The sequence below is a fragment of the Hyperolius riggenbachi genome, chromosome 12, assembly GCF_040937935.1.
Source record: "Hyperolius riggenbachi isolate aHypRig1 chromosome 12, aHypRig1.pri, whole genome shotgun sequence".
In the NCBI taxonomy this organism is placed as follows: domain Eukaryota; kingdom Metazoa; phylum Chordata; class Amphibia; order Anura; family Hyperoliidae; genus Hyperolius; species Hyperolius riggenbachi.
In genome coordinates this window covers 153,557,957-153,574,930 of record NC_090657.1, presented here as the reverse complement: position 1 = coordinate 153,574,930, position 16,974 = coordinate 153,557,957, and the positions used below count along the sequence as shown (strand labels likewise).

The following is a 16,974-nucleotide window of genomic DNA, read 5'->3' as shown; positions in this document are numbered from 1 at the left end:
AAATTATTGTGCGCAAATTCTGCATATGGCAAGAACTTGACCCAATCATTTTGCGCATCCGCAACATAACACCTTAAAAACTGTTCCAAAGACTGATTCACCCTCTCCGTCTGACCATTGGTCTGTGGGTGGTAGCCTGACGAAAATGACAGTTCCATGCCCATTTGATGACAAAATGCCCTCCAAAATCTAGAAACAAATTGGACTCCCCGTTCTGACACTATGTTTTCCGGAATGCCATGTAGTCGGAAAACGTGGATGATGAAAAGATCGGCCAACTCCTGGGCCGAGGGGAGTCCTTTCAAGGGCACAAAATGGGCCATTTTACTGAAACGGTCGACTACCACCGAAATGACCGACATGCCTTCAGACCTCGGAAGCTCACCCACAAAATCCATGGACAAATGGGTCCACGGTTCACTCGGGGTGGGCAAAGGCTGCAACGTTCCCACAGGTGCCAGACGGGAGGGTTTGCTTTTAGCACACACTGCACACTCTCTAACATACTCCTTGCAGTCAGTTGCCAGGGAAAGCCACCAAGCACACCTAGCAACCAAGTCTTGTGTTCTGGAGGCCCCCGGATGCCCAGCATTCTTGTGTGAGTGGAACATCTGCAAAACCTGGAGACGAAATGGCAGTGGTACAAACATAACCCCTTCAGGCTTTCCCTCAGGGACATCCTGCTGGAAGGGACTTAAAGTCTCCGTCCAGTCTTTCCAAGTCTCTGTGGCTCCCAACACTACTTTCTGTGGGACAATGGTCTCTGGGTCTGAGGGCTGTGCTGTCTCCGGCTCAAAACATCTGGACAAGGCATCCGCCTTAATGTTTTTACTACCCGGAGTGTACGTAATTACAAATCTATATCTTGAGAAAAACAGTGACCACCGAGCCTGACGGGGGCTTAATCTTTTAGCCCCCTCAATGTATTCCAAATTTTTGTGATCAGTGTAGACTGTAATCGTATGTTCTGCTCCTTCTAGCCAATGACGCCATTCTTCAAAGGCCAACTTAATGGCTAGGAGCTCCCTGTTGCCTATATCGTAGTTTTTCTCTGCTGATGAAAACCTCCAAGAGAAATAGGCACACGGGTGTAATCTTCCCTGCAGCCCAGAGCATTGAGACAACACAGCCCCTACCCCGACTTCAGAGGCGTCAACCTCTAAATGGATAAGAGGTGTCTACGTGTCTCAAAATGGGTGCAGAGCAAAACAGTTCTTTCAAAGTGGAGAAAGCAGCCAGAGCCTCAGGGGACCAGTGGTTGGTATCTGCCCCTTTCTTTGTGAGACTGGTGAGGGGTGCTACGACTGTGGAGTACCCCTTTATGAACCTTCTATAGTAATTAGCAAACCCTAAGAATCTCTGGAGAGATTTGAGTCCTACTGGCTGAGGCCATTCCAGGACAGCAGAGACTTTGGCAGGATCCATAGAAAGGCCCGAGGTGGAAATTATGTATCCCAGAAAAGCGACAGATGTCACCTCAAAAATGCATTTCTCCAATTTGGCATAAACCTGTTTTGTCTAAGCTTGTACAGCACAAATTTGACATGAGACCTGTGCTCAGAGAGGTTGTCTGAGAAGATTAGTATATCGTCCAGGTATATTAGGACAAATTTACCCAACACCTCCCTGAAAACTTCATTGATGAGTTCCTGAAAGACGGCCGGGGCGTTACACAACCCGAAGGGCATCACCAGGTACTCGTAATGCCCGTCGGGTGTGTTAAAGGCCGTCTTCCATTCATCGCCCTCTCTGATCCGCACCAGGTTGTATGCACCCCGCAAATCCAATTTCGAAAAAATCTTAGCATTGGTGACTTGAGTGAATAAATCGTCTATCAAAGGTAATGGATAGCGATTTTTAACTGTGATCTTATTCAGTCCCCGGTAATCCATGCATGGCCGAAGGCCTCCATCTTTCTTTTTTACAAAAAAAAAACCTGCTCCGGCAGGCGACCGGGAAGGGCGAATAAATCCTTTAGCTAAGTTTTCACGGATGTACTCTTGCATGGCCACCTTTTCTGGCCCAGACAAATTGTAGAGATGACCTCTTGGGGGCATACAACCCGATCGGAGATCAATGGGGCAATCGAAAGGGCGATGTGGAGGTAGTTTATCGGCAGCTTTGGGACAAAACACGTCCGAAAACTCAGCATATTGTTCCGGAACTCACTCCACATGAATCCTGGTCTGGCCTAAGGTCACCTTCACTAAACAATGACGAAAACAATGGGCTGACCAGCTCGTTAGTTGACCAGTAGCCCAATTTATCTGAGGGGAGTGAGGGTGTAACCACGACATGCCAAGGATAACTGTGGAGGTTGTCATGCGCAACACAAAAAACTGCAATTTCTCTCTATGCAGCACCCCTATAGTGACTTCCACCTCTGGTGTCTGGGACAGAGGATGGTTACGCTGCAGGGGTGAATCATCCACTGCCGTAACCTAAAGGGGTGGTTTGACCGGGTTGAGCGGAATACCCAATTTCTTTGCAAATTCGTAATCCATAAAATTAGCCGCTGAGCCTGAATCAATGAAGGCCTCAGAGACTTCCGATTTATCATCCCATGTAATCATACAAGGAAGAAGTAACCGCTTATCCTCTAGGGGTAAGAGCTGTACGCCTAGGGTATTACCCCCAACTACTCCTAGGCAGTAGCGTTTCCCGACTTCTTAGGGCAATTTCGTACTCTATGACCCCCCTCAGCACAATAAAGACACAACTGCTCAGAAATCCTTTTTTTTCAGGTACAGACATACGTATGTCTGTGCTAGGAGGGGATCGCACCTCATCCACAGCCGTCTGAAGGGTTTGTAAAGAACCGGACAAAGCGTCAATCATCGCCTTGTGGTTACCCAGCACTTGGTTGATGGTCTCCACCGAAGTGGTAAGTGCGCCCAGACGGTCAGTGTGTGCGTCCATTTGCATTTTTTGGTCTGGCGTTCTGTAATGATCGGTGTAACAGAGAGGATCTGATTACCGGTGATCTGCAGTATCACCGAGAATGCAGATATATACCCGATTATAGATGATCTGCAGTATCACCGATAATCCGATATATGTCTAACCTCTGGACACCTGAGTAATATATGAGTGTTTGGTGCAACAGTAATACTTTGAGGAGAGCACCCTTACAGTGGGTGCGAGGCAGTAGGGGGTACTGCCCAGAGAACAGATTCCTTCCAAAGGCCTGAGGCTCCCCAAGGGGTGGAGCCAGGCTGAGAGTAGGAAGGATCAGAGAGTGAGTGACACCAAAGGAGAAGTGTCACTGACAGGTCTGTGAACTATTTCCCAACAAGAGAAATAGTTCTCGAGGTCGGACAGGCCAGGTCGGCAACAGACTGACAGATCAAGTACAGAGACAGGAGACAGAAGCGGAATCCTAAGACTAGCCGAGTTTGGCAACAGAGCATCAGAATGACAAAGGTACAAAATCAGAGATCAGAAGAATGGTCAGGAAAGCAGAAGGTCATAACAAATAATCAACAATTCCTAGACTAAGGTGTGAGTTCCTTGGTCATCAACACCTTGGAAACTAGTCTAGATAATAACACAGATAATAGCAGAATTCCTAGACTAAGGTGTGAGGTCCTTGATCATCAACACCAAGGAAACTGGTCTAATGTAACACAGATACTGACAAGGTCTGAGTGCTACCACGTAGTGATCGCAACGCCAGACACCAGAGGAATGACCAGCACCCAGTATATATACACCAGCGCTCTCCTGCGCCTCCCCTAAGTGCTGGACCAATGAAAACTGAAAGAAATGTCAGCTGACTGGCCTGGTCAGCTGACACCCTTCTGGCTGTCATAAATGCTCTGCCTCTCCACGCGCGCACGCGTCCTTCTGAACCTGTGTGGACTATCAGTCCCAGCCACACCAGACATGTGTTGTAATGCCTCTGCTGTTTTGGATGCGGAATCCGCCGCAGTCCGAGCGTGCGGTGTTTTCTCCGCGTTCAGCAGTACTGACAGAAGTAGGCTTATGCGTGCAAACCGCCGCGTCGGACGCGGAATCCGTTGCCCTGTTCTCTGGGCATGCGGCGGTTTCTCTGTGCTCCGTCAAGCCAGTAAATGCAGGTCTCTGCGCGCAAGCTGCCATGTTGAACGCGGAATCAGCCGCCTTACTCTGAGTACTTGCAGCGGCTTTTCCGCGTTTTCTCACACCATTCATTCGCTAATAACTTTGTCACTAATAATCACAATGAATTGATCTATATCTTGTTTTTTTCACCACCAATTATGCTTTCTTTGGGTTGTGCATATTTGCTAAAAATTATTTTTTCCTAAGTGTATTTTTAGAGGAATATTAAGAAAAAAATGGAAATAAAATCATTATTTCTCAGCTTTTGGCCATTATAGCTTTAAAATAATACATGCTACCATAATTAAAACCTATGTATTTTATTTGCCCATTTGTCTCAGTTATTACACCATTGAGGCACAGACTAACCAGCAAGCTCATGGTGACCCAGAACTCATTGGAGTGTGTAAGGGGCTACAATGGTCCTAAAAGCCCCCTTACTAAGATGTTAAGAAAAACAAAAGTTTGCTTTCCTAAAACAGAAAGAATTTGCGATAATTCAGGTTGGAGTGAGCTTGAGATGTCTCCCAGAGCAACACTGCTGAATATATGCAAATTAACCATTGTACCCTTAGAAGCTAAACACACCTCCAGAACCGCTGGAATGCAATGATGTATCAGCTTGTTAATTTGTACAGGGCCATAATAATCCAACATGCATACAGACTGTTTCGGATTGTTTGATCCTCATCAGTGCATGACATGGATTAATTTGGCTCTATGGACTAGGGCTTGTGAATCCGAGAGGCACAGACTAACCAGCAAGCTCATGGTGACCCAGAACTCATTGGAGTGTGTAAGGGGCTACAATGGTCCTAAAAGCCCCCTTACTAAGATGTTAAGAAAAACGAAAGTTTGTTTTCCTAAAACAGAAAGAATTTGCGATAATTCTGGTTGGAGTGAGCTTGAGATGTCTCCCAGAGCAACACTGCTGAATATATGCAAATTAACCATTTAAATGTTGTCCCTATCACAATGTATGGCGCCAATATTTTATTTGGAAATAAAGGTGCATTTTTTTCAGTTTTGCGTCTATCAATATTTACAAACTTGTAATTTAAAAAATGTTCGTAATATACCTTCTTCACATGCATATTTAAATAGTTCAGACCCTTAGGTAACTGTTTTTTTTTTTTTTATTGTAATTTTTTTTCCAGTAAAAATGTTATTTGTGTAATTTTTGGTGTGGGAAATAAACCGTTACTGTTAAATGTAATAATGTGTGTTTTATGTATTGAAAATGTATGTACATGTAGTTTTACTATTTGTCCACAAGATGGCCATATTGAGGTTTTTTTTTTTTTTGGTCCTTCTCGCTTCCAGGAAGGGAAACTTTTTTTTTTTCTTCAGAAAGACCGCCGCCTCTGATAAGAGGCCATCGTTTTTTCTGCCGGGGATATAGATCAATGAACGGGAACCATGTCCCATTCATTGATCTCCGGGCTAACGGGGCCCAGCACGGGCACGCGCTGAAGCGCGAATCAGCAGAGCAGCAGCCGCCTGGACGTGGGGATCACGTCTAGGTGGCATAAATGATTACATTGTCTTAATAAAGTTCTGTAAGTTTGATTTGACTTTTGTTGTTGTTTTGTTGTAGAAGTTGTTTTTGCAATCGCTCCTGGAAGGCCCCAGGAATTACCACAGTAATTATAATTAAAAGTATAAGAAAGTACTGTAGTAGATTGGTACTACTGCGACATTATAGACAGTCAGGATGGGGGGTGGTGAAATCTGCACTCTTATTCTTCAATTCAGCTCAGCATACTCTGGCAAGCAAAGAGTGGCGTAGGAACATTTGGAAGAAACAGGGAATGCTGGCACTTCTGTGGTCGGTGGTTTTATTAAATACAATCACAATGCGTGTAAAACAAGCAATATGTTCAAATCATGGACATACCGATGGGAATTGAAGTGCAGGGGTTTGTGGCGGCGGGTGCCGGGTGCAGCCACCTGACGGGCATTTCGTGCACAGCTGCACTTCTACGCCGGCTGCCATATTTACTTACTTTTATGCAATAACAGTTGCCTGTCAGCTATGCTGGTCTATTTGGCTGCAGTAGTGTCTGAATCACACCAGAAACAAGCATGCAGCTAATCTTGTCAGATTTGATAATAATGTCATTTGCTGGATGCTTGTTCAGGGTCTGTGGCTAAATGTCTTTGAAGCAATGGATCGACAGGATAGCCAGGCAACTGGTATTGCTTAAAAGTAATATAAATATGGCTTCCTTCACATACCTCTCGCTCTCGCTACAGTTGTCCTTTAAGTTTAATTTGCAAATGTAGCGCTCTACCTCTCCCTCCCCACCCAGTGGTGCTGGGAACTGTGCAGCAATGGATAGTAATTGGAAGAATCCTCAACATGCTGAATGGGAAGTAAAGTCCAACTTTAAAGGGACTCCAAGGACCTCTCATGGGCATGCCTTTAAGACAGACGACTTCCAACAAAGTCGTGCTATGAACCCTCTGGAGGAGCCTCTTGCAATGGCCATGCGTGTCACTTCCTTTTCCTGCTTCATTCAGTGATGCACTTCTCTAACAGAGAAGACAGCGGTGACCCGGAAGTTATAACATAGCCAAGATGGCAGCCACGATTTTTAATTGAAATCAAATGAAAACTATTTGGTGTAGAACGGCGATTCAGGCATCAAATGAAAGAGGAGAGCACATGCTAGAGAATGGTATGCATCGTTAAGTACTTTGCAGTACTAGTCGGAGTCTTAAAGGCATGCCCATGAGAGGTGCTCGGAGTCCCTTTAATGAAACAATGAAATTAATTAATGAAATTAATGAAACCTGAGGCTATGATTAAGGACGTACTGTCCGAAACGTTAGCCATTTTATCTACCCTGCTAGGGTCTCATTGAAGTTGGACTATACTTCCCTCTCAGCCTTTTGCAGACTCTAACTACACCTTAGTATCATTTGTTTGGGGTTATTAGGTGCATATTAAAGAGGAACTGTGGTGAAAATAACATAATTAATAAAATTGCTTATTTTTTGAATATTAATTTATAGATAATTTAGTCAGAGTTTACCCTGTGTAAAATTCTGAAATTTCACTGGTGGTGAGTGGTGACATCTTTAGCTCTGCTAGGTGATCTGTGCGGAATGTTTGTTTAGAGCTCAGCCACACTATAAGCGCTTTTCTGAGCGCTTGTGATTGATTAGCGTTTTCTGATTGCTTTTTAAAAATCGCTCCCATTCACTTTCATTAAAATCGCTGTAAAAAAAATGGCGCTTTTGGGAACAATTTTAAAAAGTGTAAGCTTTTTACCAGCAATTGTGTAGCGAATTGTGATTAGTGATTTTAATTCTGATTGGCCCTTTCAATGTATCATTTTTTTTACATTTTGCAGTAATTTAAAATCGCACTCAAATCCTTGTGTAGCGATTCATAAGCAATTTGCCAGCTCTGCAATACATTATATTGAAGCGCAAACGCTCCCAAAATGCTGCATGTCCTGCGATTGCGATTTTGCTAACCGCTATCGCTACTGTGGAATGTGTTACATTTATTTACATTGGCAGAGCATTTAGGGAAAGCGCTAGCGATGTGAAGCACTCCCTAAATGCTCACAAAATCGCTCTAGTGGGTTTCAGCCCTGATGGGACTGTTGCAAATGTGGAGAGGCAACACCACCAATACACTGGTGTCTTTCTCATGGGCTTGTGGCATAATGAAAATGCACACCCGCACCCACGCATGCACACACACACACACTCTTCTTTGGTGTAATACTTGTTAACTTATTTCATAGGTTACTTGTTTTGTTCTTCATGTTCTTAATTGAACCCCATTGTACATATCTTTGCCCATTTCTGCTTTTGTACTCTATGCCTTTTAAAAAAAAGTAAATTTGCATATTTCTGTGCACTGATCTGCCCATCTGGGCGTGACTACACATGTATAAATTGTTGCTCCTGCAAGAGCATTTTAGCCATGACTAAGCAGTGAATTTGTGCTCCGATACGCGTGAGCTGATATGTCTCTGTCCAGAACAATTTACCAATAAAGTTTGGACTTCTAAACGATTTGGTCAAGCAAAATTTCCTTCTACCCTTATTGAACAAGCAAACAGCTTTACATAGACAGTGGGAAGGAATCTGTTTTACTTAAACACTGCCAATGGACATAACTGGTATTGCAACATAAGAAAAAAAGCTTTAAATTACACCTGAAGTGAGAAGCAGATGGTAGCTAATATATTTATTTCTTTGTTAACAATACCAGTTGCCTGGCAGTCCTGCTGGTCTCTTTGGCTGCAGTAATGTCTGACCCACACATATGACACAAGCATGCAGCTAATCCAGTCAGACATCTTATCTGCATGCTTGTTTAGGGTCTATGGCTAAACGTATTAGAGGCAGTGGATCAGCAGGAATTCCAGGCAATCTGCATTGTTTAAATGGAAATAAATATGTCAGCTTCCATATTTCTCTCACTGTTTTAAACATAGGAAAACATTTTTAGGTCAACAATGGCAGGCTATGTTTAAAGGATAACTGAACCGAAAGGCTCTGGTAAAAATGGTAGATGCAGTGTGTAGGGGGTAAAAAGTACATACCGGATGCTCCTCTTGGCCCACTCCGTCTGCCGTTTTTGCTGTATACATGCTGGTGTTCCGGCGACTTTGTTGACCTTTGCCCTGGACATGCTGCGCCCTGTGTGCGCAATATGTCCTTCCCTCATAGTTAGCGGCTCAGAAGCATGCTGACACCTTGTCTCCTCCGTGATGCGTGTGTGCTTCACTGAAGCAAGCGTCACATGCTAATCCTATGACGCTAGGTTTAGCTGAGCGCACACGCAGCATGGAGGAGACGGAGGTGTCAGCGTGCTTCTGAGCCTCTAACTATGCGCCGGTCAGGGAAGGACATACTGCGCACACAGGGCGCAGTATGTCCAGGGCAAATGTCAACAAAGCCGCTGGGACACCAGCATGGATACAGCAAAAAAACAGTGGCAGACTTTTTACCCCCTACACACGGCATCTACCATTTTTACCAGATCCTTTCGGTTCTGGTATCCTTTAAGGGTACTGGCTAAATATAATCATTAGTCTGTGAACATTTAAAAAAGGGAAGTGTAGAACCCACCTTGAAATGTGCTCAGCTCCTTCTGCAGAATTTTGATGACTTCATTGATGCGTGGACAGAGCTAAGTATAAACATGGCAACAGTTTAATGACTACAAATGGCACAGGCAGCTGATAAAGTCAAAATTACAGTTACACCATCCATCTAGGGCGCTAGAACAGAGCAGGCAAAATTTTGAATTCAGTATTGTGGCGAATCTGACAGATTCTCTTTGGTAATTTTTTATTTTTTATTTTTTTTTGCAAATCTGAAGCCAAAATGTATTTGGTGCTGACTTTCAAAGTTAATTGCAAAAGGCCCCCATACATAATGATTACTAAACACAGAGTGATCAATATACAGCACCATCTAGATTCACTAAACAATTTAATTTATTAGAAAATCACAAAAAAATATAGCAGGCAATAACATTCACAAATACATAATATAATACAACTATTTAAAATCAAAATATCCAGCACTTATTTCCATATTGTTATTAATATGCAGACCAAACATTCGGTTTCCCAGCCTGGTAACATACAGAGGGTCTGGAGGTAATAACTATCTCCCTTAGCCCCCCAGGTATAATTTGCTTGTCAATATGTCTATCCATACTGATAATCTCCAAATTCTTTTTAACATATTTAATAGAAATCATTTTGATGTTGTCTAAACAGGCGAACTAGGAACAGCTCACTAGTAATCCATCACTAGTAATAGCAGCCTCTACATGTTCACCCGCACCTCAAATACTTACTGGTACATACACCATTATAGGGTGGTCAATACAAATTCTCTGTTCCAGGACGATTATCTATATATGCAAGAGTTGCCCTCAACCATTTGGTCGCAGTGTTTTTATGGGTGGGCTGGTTTAATAATGTGGTTTTTGCCTAATTTGGTATGTTGTATGGTCAATAAAATAATCATTGTTATAGCTTTCAGCACCCTTAGTATTGTTTGGATGTAAATACAGTACATGTCAGTTAGTAAGGTGAGACAAGGAAGGTTTATTTTGGTAACTACTCCGTGGTTCTTAGATATTGTTTGTTATTCTAAATATAAATTTTCCTTCTTAAAATAGAAGGTACAATGTTTTCAATAATTCAGCTTTAGAGCCAGTTCAGATGGATTTTCCCGATTGCAATCGTCATGCCTGCTACATTTTTCGTGCATTCGCAAATTGCATAGCAATCGCACTGTTATGCGATTTTTCCCCCCCACAAATCAGTGTCTTAAAATAATTTCCTAAACTTTTTTTTCTCTTGTTTCTCTCCTGTTCACAGATGGCTGTGCAATTGCGGCAAAATTTGCTGCAGTAAAAAAATGGGAGAAACGTGCAGTGGATTCGCAACCAAGCTTCTCAGAGGAAAACAGCCTTAAGTGCGCTGGGTGTGAGTAATAATTAGGGGGCTATGGTGGCGATTCCCTACATTTTTGAAAAGTTGCTGTGTGCAAGCAGAGAATGGCAAGTTTGCCAATACTATTGCAAGGTATGCAATGCCTGTTGTGCAAAAAGCCAGCTTGACTAACCTACGTAACGCACAAGTTGCAAGCAATGCACGTGTTACGGTACTTGTGTAATGAGTGGTATACTAGCAACATGCGTTATTCAGTAAGTAGTGAAACACATGTATTGTTAACAATGCGTTTATACCCTAGGTAACACAGGTTGCGCTATTTGCGCAACGCCTATTATGTACCATGCATAAGTATTGGTAAACTTGTTATGCACTGCCTGCACACATCAACTTTACACAAATTTTGTGACTTGTCCCCATGTCTTCAAACAAGTGGACAGTTATCTGTTGAAGAGGTATGTATGAGGTACTGACCTCCACCCACACTGACTTTTGCTTGGAGCCTACTAGCAGTGCTTTTCTATGCGCTTGTGATTTGAAAAGCTCTTGCTAATGTAATGATATGTGTGTGATTCCACTTGAAGAATGTGTTTGTTTGTTTTTTAATACCCATGGCATTACATTAGCAAGAGCTTTACAAATCTCAAGACCTTAAAGTGCACAAAAGTCATCTCAGGTGTTCTACTTACCTGGGACTTCCTCCAACCCCCTTGAGGCCCTTGCCATCTCCCAGGGCACTTCTGACCTCCACTGGACGTATTCTGTCCAAATCCCGCTTCATCGCGCATGCTCGGCCCAGACGTGTGTGCTCACCTATTGCACTCCCATAAAATCTCAAGTTCACTTTAAAAAAAAGCTCTGCTAGTGGGTCTCATGTTGGTAGGTACAGTAATTATTTAAAACTTAGCAACAAAAATGACATAATCTCTACTTCCCAGCTTTAAGAGAAAGCTAACACTCTCATGCATAAATGAATATCCTAATTTACCTTTCGGTTAAGGTTATCTCTGATGGGCTTTTCTAGCAGAAAAGTGAAGAGATTGTAGAACCAACTGTAAAATATAATACATGTTAAGTCATAATTAGCAACAATGCAAACTATTGTAACAATTTGCAGGATGATATAAATATACGTACCTATGATACTAATTCTGGTAGACTTTCCCAGAATCTTATATTCTTATACGTTTTAAAAAGGGAACCTAAACTGAGAAGAATATGGATTTTTACTTCTAAAATAATACCAGTTGCCTGACTCTGCTGCTAATCCTGTGTCTCTAATACTGTTAGCCACAGCCCCCTCAACAAGCATGCAGATCAGGTGCTCTGACTGAAGTCAGACTGGATTAGCTGCAGGTTTGTTTCAGGTGTGCGGTTCAGCCACTGCTGCAGACAAATAAATCAGCAGGACTGACAAGCAACTGGTATTGTTTAAAAGGAAACATCCATATCCCTCTCAGTTAAGGCTCCCTTCGAGGGTACTTTCACACTGACACAATGTGTTGTAATGGATGCTGTTTTGCACACTGCAATGTGGAGCCGCTCATTGCTAGAAGCGCACATGTTGGTGTGCGCAATGCAATCCGTGACAAAAGCAATACGCATTTTTACATGTCAGCAAGCACAAAGTTAGCCAATATTGATGCACATTGAAGTACTTGCACACTCACTGATACTGCATGAGAGTAAGTGGGGGCCTATCTACGAAACTAGAATAAAAATAGGGTTGCCATGCCACCAAAAACAGTTCATCTGCACTGGGCAACTTATGACAGAGACACGCCTTCTTTTCCCTTCCAATACCCACTAGAAGGGTGGAGTTTGATAGGCGTATATGTTTGGTGAAATTTGCCCTCTTAAAACAGAAGGGAAACTTGCAAGGATTCAGCTACAAGTAAACATTAGTGGTTACCCACAATGCATCCCTACTGAATATGCAAATTATCTCTTTTTGCCCCAGTAAGCCAGGCAAATTGATATGGCTATATGGGATAGGCTTGGTTACTCTGTTGTACTGGTCTAAGCACTATCATATAAGCCATATTAATCCCTGCCATGTACTGATGAAGACCAAACATCCGAAACAGGCTGTCTACATGTGGGGTTGATGTAGCTGTGTAATATTTAAAGCTATAGGCTTGCTATACACCAGCGGCTCTGGATGCTTGCTTGGCTTACAGGAGGTGAAAAGAGATAATTTGCATATTCAGTAGTGGTGCATTGTGGGTCATTGCAATCTGAATCATTGAAAGTTTCCTTCTGTTTTAAGAAGGCAAATTTCACCAAGCATTGCTTATTAGTAAGAGGTCTTTTTGGTCTCTTTTAGCCCCCTATACATTCCTAGTGGTTTGGGTCACCCCGAGCTGCTCGGTTACTCTGTTGGTGTATATGTGAAACCTTAAAACCTCATACTGTATATTTGGATGTTAGTTGCTTCTTTGTTTGCAACACATCCCATTTTGGTTGTTTTGCATTTCATTATGTGTATATTATAGTGTAACACCCAAGAGGAACTGTACTGAAAATAACATCATTAATTTTTTTACCATATTTAATTATAAATTATTTAGTCAATGTTTGCCCATTGTAAAATTTTTCCTCTACGTGATTTACATGAATATGAAATTTATCACTGGTGGAGAACTTTTTATCTCTGCCAGGTGATTGGAATGGAATGTTTTTTTACTGAGAGTTCTATGCACAGAGGGAGATATTGTTTGCTCGGCAGTTGGAAAAAGCTGTTATTTCCCACAAAGCAATGAGGTTCACAGGCAGCAAACTGTACCATGGCCACGACATCACACTGTGGGAGGGGTTTCACCACAATATCAGCCATACAGACACCCCCCCCCCCTCATGATCTATTCAAGAAAGGGTAAATATTTTTCATAGGAAAGGGGTATTGGCTATTGATTGGGATGAAGTTCAATCCTTGGTTAAAGTTCTTTTTTAAGGTTCAGTTGAACTTTTCACTCATTGATTCTTCAGACTTGTTTCTCACAGTAATACAGAAGTGTTCAATCCTTTTATTAGTGATATGGAAGAGAAAATGGCCTTGTAGCCCGGCTCTGTGATTTGCATCACTGGGTTATTCAAGATCAAGGGAAAGCTGGTGAAGTTCTAAGCTGTTTTAGTAAATACATGTTTATCTCACTGTGATACGCGACACTTCAGGTACCACTTAAGCAGGAAATGGATTATTCATCCTTGCCAGACAGGTTTTATGTGTAGCATGCATTGTTTTCGTGCTGTAACTGGTCTTCCGATGTTTGTGTGGTAATGCTTAGATATAGTAAATCCTGTTTGCAAGAGATCCTGTCTGATAACAGTGATTAGATCCTGTGACATTAGGATGGTGAAAGAAGGTGACAGCATGCATAGCTCCTCCTGAGATGACGCATACTCACCTGGCCCCTCCAGACAGGTGCAGCTTGGCCTTCACCACTTCTGACTGACAAGCAGACAGAATCACAGCGGGACGCCCAGAAGGGTCTTTAAATGTTGCTAGCGTTCCTGATGAAGATATATCCCAAAGGGCAAGATTAAAAGTCACAGAGTCCTTTCTGTTGAATGAAAATGCATTCAATGAAACACAGAGAGACTATTTGGGAAGTAAAGTAAAATAGCACTAGAGCCCCCGATCTAAATCCTGACAAAAACACAATCTATTACTGCAACTCCCTTCTGTCTGGCCTCCCCTTGAACCACTTTGCCCCCCTTCAATCAGGTATGAATGCGGCTGCCAGACTGATCCATTCTTCTCATCCATATTCCCCCTCTGTAAATCCCTGCAGTGGCTCCCTATCTGATTCAAGATAAGTTTCAAGATTCTGGCCTATATATCTGTGCATAAAACCTGCCCTAACTACAGGCAACACGGTGGGGTGGTGGTTAGCGCTCTCCCCATGCAGCGCTGGATCCCCGGTTCAAATCTCTGCTAGGGCACTATCTGCATGGAGTTTACATGTTCTCCCTGTGTCTGCGTGGGTTTCCTCCGGGCACTCTGGTTTCCTCCCACATCCCACAAACATACAGATAAGTTAATTGGATTCCCCCTAAACTGGCTCTAGACTATGATACATACACTACACAATACACACATCGACATATGACTATGGTAGGGATTACTAGATTGTGAGTCCCTCTGAGGGACAGTTAAGTAACAAGAGGATATACTCTGTAAAGTTCTGGGGAAGATGTTGGTGCTATATAAATACTAAATAATAATAATCTTGGAGTTTGTTCAAATGTATACACCCTTCCGGTCCTCCAATGACCTTCGCCTAACTGGGCCACGTATTTTTCACTCCCATGTGCGCCTTCAGCATTTCTCAAGAGCCCCCCCATCCTCTGGAACTCCCTTCCACCACTCATCAGACTTGCCCCCTTCTTCAACACATTCAAGCAAGTCCTCAAAACCCACCTCTTTAAAGAGACTCTGTAACAACATTTTAAGCCTTATTTCTTCTATCCTATAAGTTCCTATACCTGTTCTAATGTGGTCTGTCTTACTGCAGCCTTTCCTACTTGCACTGTCTCTGTAATAAATCTTATCTCCTTTCCTCTGTCGTGTCTGTCGGGCTGAGGCTGGAAAGTGTGGAATGTGCAGCACTGCTTGTCATTGGCAGAAGCTTTACACACACCCTCCAAGCTCTGCATGAGTCACACAGTAAGGGCTGGTGCACACCAAAACCCGCTAGCAGATCCGCAAAATGCTAGCAGATTTTTAAACGCTTTATTTTATTTTTATGAGGCGTTTTGCTAGCGTTTTGCGGATTGCTGCTGCGGTTTTCAGTATAGTAGATTTCATATATTGTTACAGTAAAGCTGTTACTGAACAGCTTCTGTAACAAAAACGCCTGCAAAACCGCTCTGAAGTGCCGTTTTTCAGAGCGGTTTGCGTTTTTCCTATACTTAACATTGAGGCAGAAACGCACCCGCAATCCAAAAAATGCCTCACCCAGGCATTTTTCGTTTCTGCAAAACGCCCCCCGCTCTGGTGTGCACCACCCCATTGAGATACATTGACCAAGCAGATCCGCAGCCGCAAGCGGATCTGAAAACGCCCAAAAAGCCGCTCGGTGTGCACCAGCCCTGAGCTAGTTCTCAGCCTATGATACTGTGGTTAGAAGCCAGTCTTTAGTTTGTAACCACTGCCTAAAACTGTTCATTACAAACCAGGATTGCAGCAGGGAGTGGCAGAAACAGCACAGAGGGGCACAGGAGAAAATAAGGAATAGAATGGTATGCTTTTTATTGTAAGAATATTAGAGTACAGATTCTCTTTAAGGTGGCCAACCCACCCCCTGCTGCACAGCCACTCCCTACTGAATACTAATTCTACAGCCCTACCTAGTGTGTCCATCTCCCCTCTCTTTAGATTGGGTGCTTGCGAGGGTTTCTTTTCAATCCTGCGATTTTTTTTTTGCTATAAAAGAGTGTACTAGTAGGGTAACTGGCATGCCACAAAAATTGTCTCCAGGAATATTGTGAGCCCCACTGAGGGACTAGTGATGATCATCATCTGCTGATTACAATTCTGCAAAATTTTGTGTAAATTGGCGCAATTATGGCCATACGTAATTACGATTTGGAAATTAAATAGATTTTGTGTAATCCATTCATAATTTCACGTAATTTTTGCATATTTTTGTGTCAAAATTAGTAGTTAATATCAAAGCCCCCATACATGCTATTGTCACCAAAATTGCTACGCATGTCAAGGAGAAGGATAGGAACAAAGGAAAAAAATCAAAAAGACCTTGTAGATTGAGAAAATTGAATTGAAGTAGACCGCTTTAATGTAGCTCAAAGTAGCTAGCTAGACCTAGAAACCGCGAACTGATTAGTATCAAGGTCGCCGAGCAATGAATGCTTTGGCCTTAAATACATGAACTCCCTATAAGCAGCCACTCCCATTTGGTGGAGTCACCTAGTGACTTCACCTGCAATCATCCCTAACCCTCTTCCTGAGCCTATAAGGCTCACTAGAACTCCCATGTGCGCGATGCGACCTTTGGGTCACGCGCGAGCCGGAAGACACCGCCGGAGGGAAGCCGGGGATGCCGCCAGAGGATTCCAGTGTGGCAGTCCCGCCGCTCGCCCGGACCACACCGAAGACGTCATGGGACCTGCCGCTGGAAGGTAAGCTCGTCACAGACAGTTAGTGCTAAAATGTATTCAATGTACTTCATAAAATGCTGTGCAAAGTATGCTGGCACTATGTAAATTAACTCCTCTTCAGAGAATATGACTATCATACATAGTAGTAAGTATCATATATGGTGGTATGTAGGTATGACCAGGAAGAGCTGGTGCTCAAGGCTGGGCCAGGACACTGTCTCTACACAATGGGTATTTTCTCTGTGTGTTTGCATGGATTTACCTCTGAGCACCCTATTTTTTCTAGATTGCAAAAATTGCACCCCCCCCCCCCAAAAAAAAATCTATA

The 16,974-nt window shown here is 43.0% G+C and overlaps 1 protein-coding gene across 1 annotated transcript in view; it reads right to left on the bottom strand.

The window, feature by feature from the left end:
• LOC137541285 (BPI fold-containing family C protein-like) overlaps nt 1-16,974 on the bottom strand; it is a 166,271-nt gene that overhangs the window by 98,418 nt on the left and 50,879 nt on the right. Inside the window, exons 4-6 of the mRNA XM_068262523.1 lie at nt 13,931-14,086; nt 11,512-11,575; nt 9,181-9,241 (exon numbers count right to left, since the gene is read on the bottom strand). Of these exons, the coding sequence (XP_068118624.1) occupies nt 9,181-9,241; nt 11,512-11,575; nt 13,931-14,086 (281 nt within the window). The remainder of the gene's footprint in view (nt 1-9,180; nt 9,242-11,511; nt 11,576-13,930; nt 14,087-16,974) is intronic.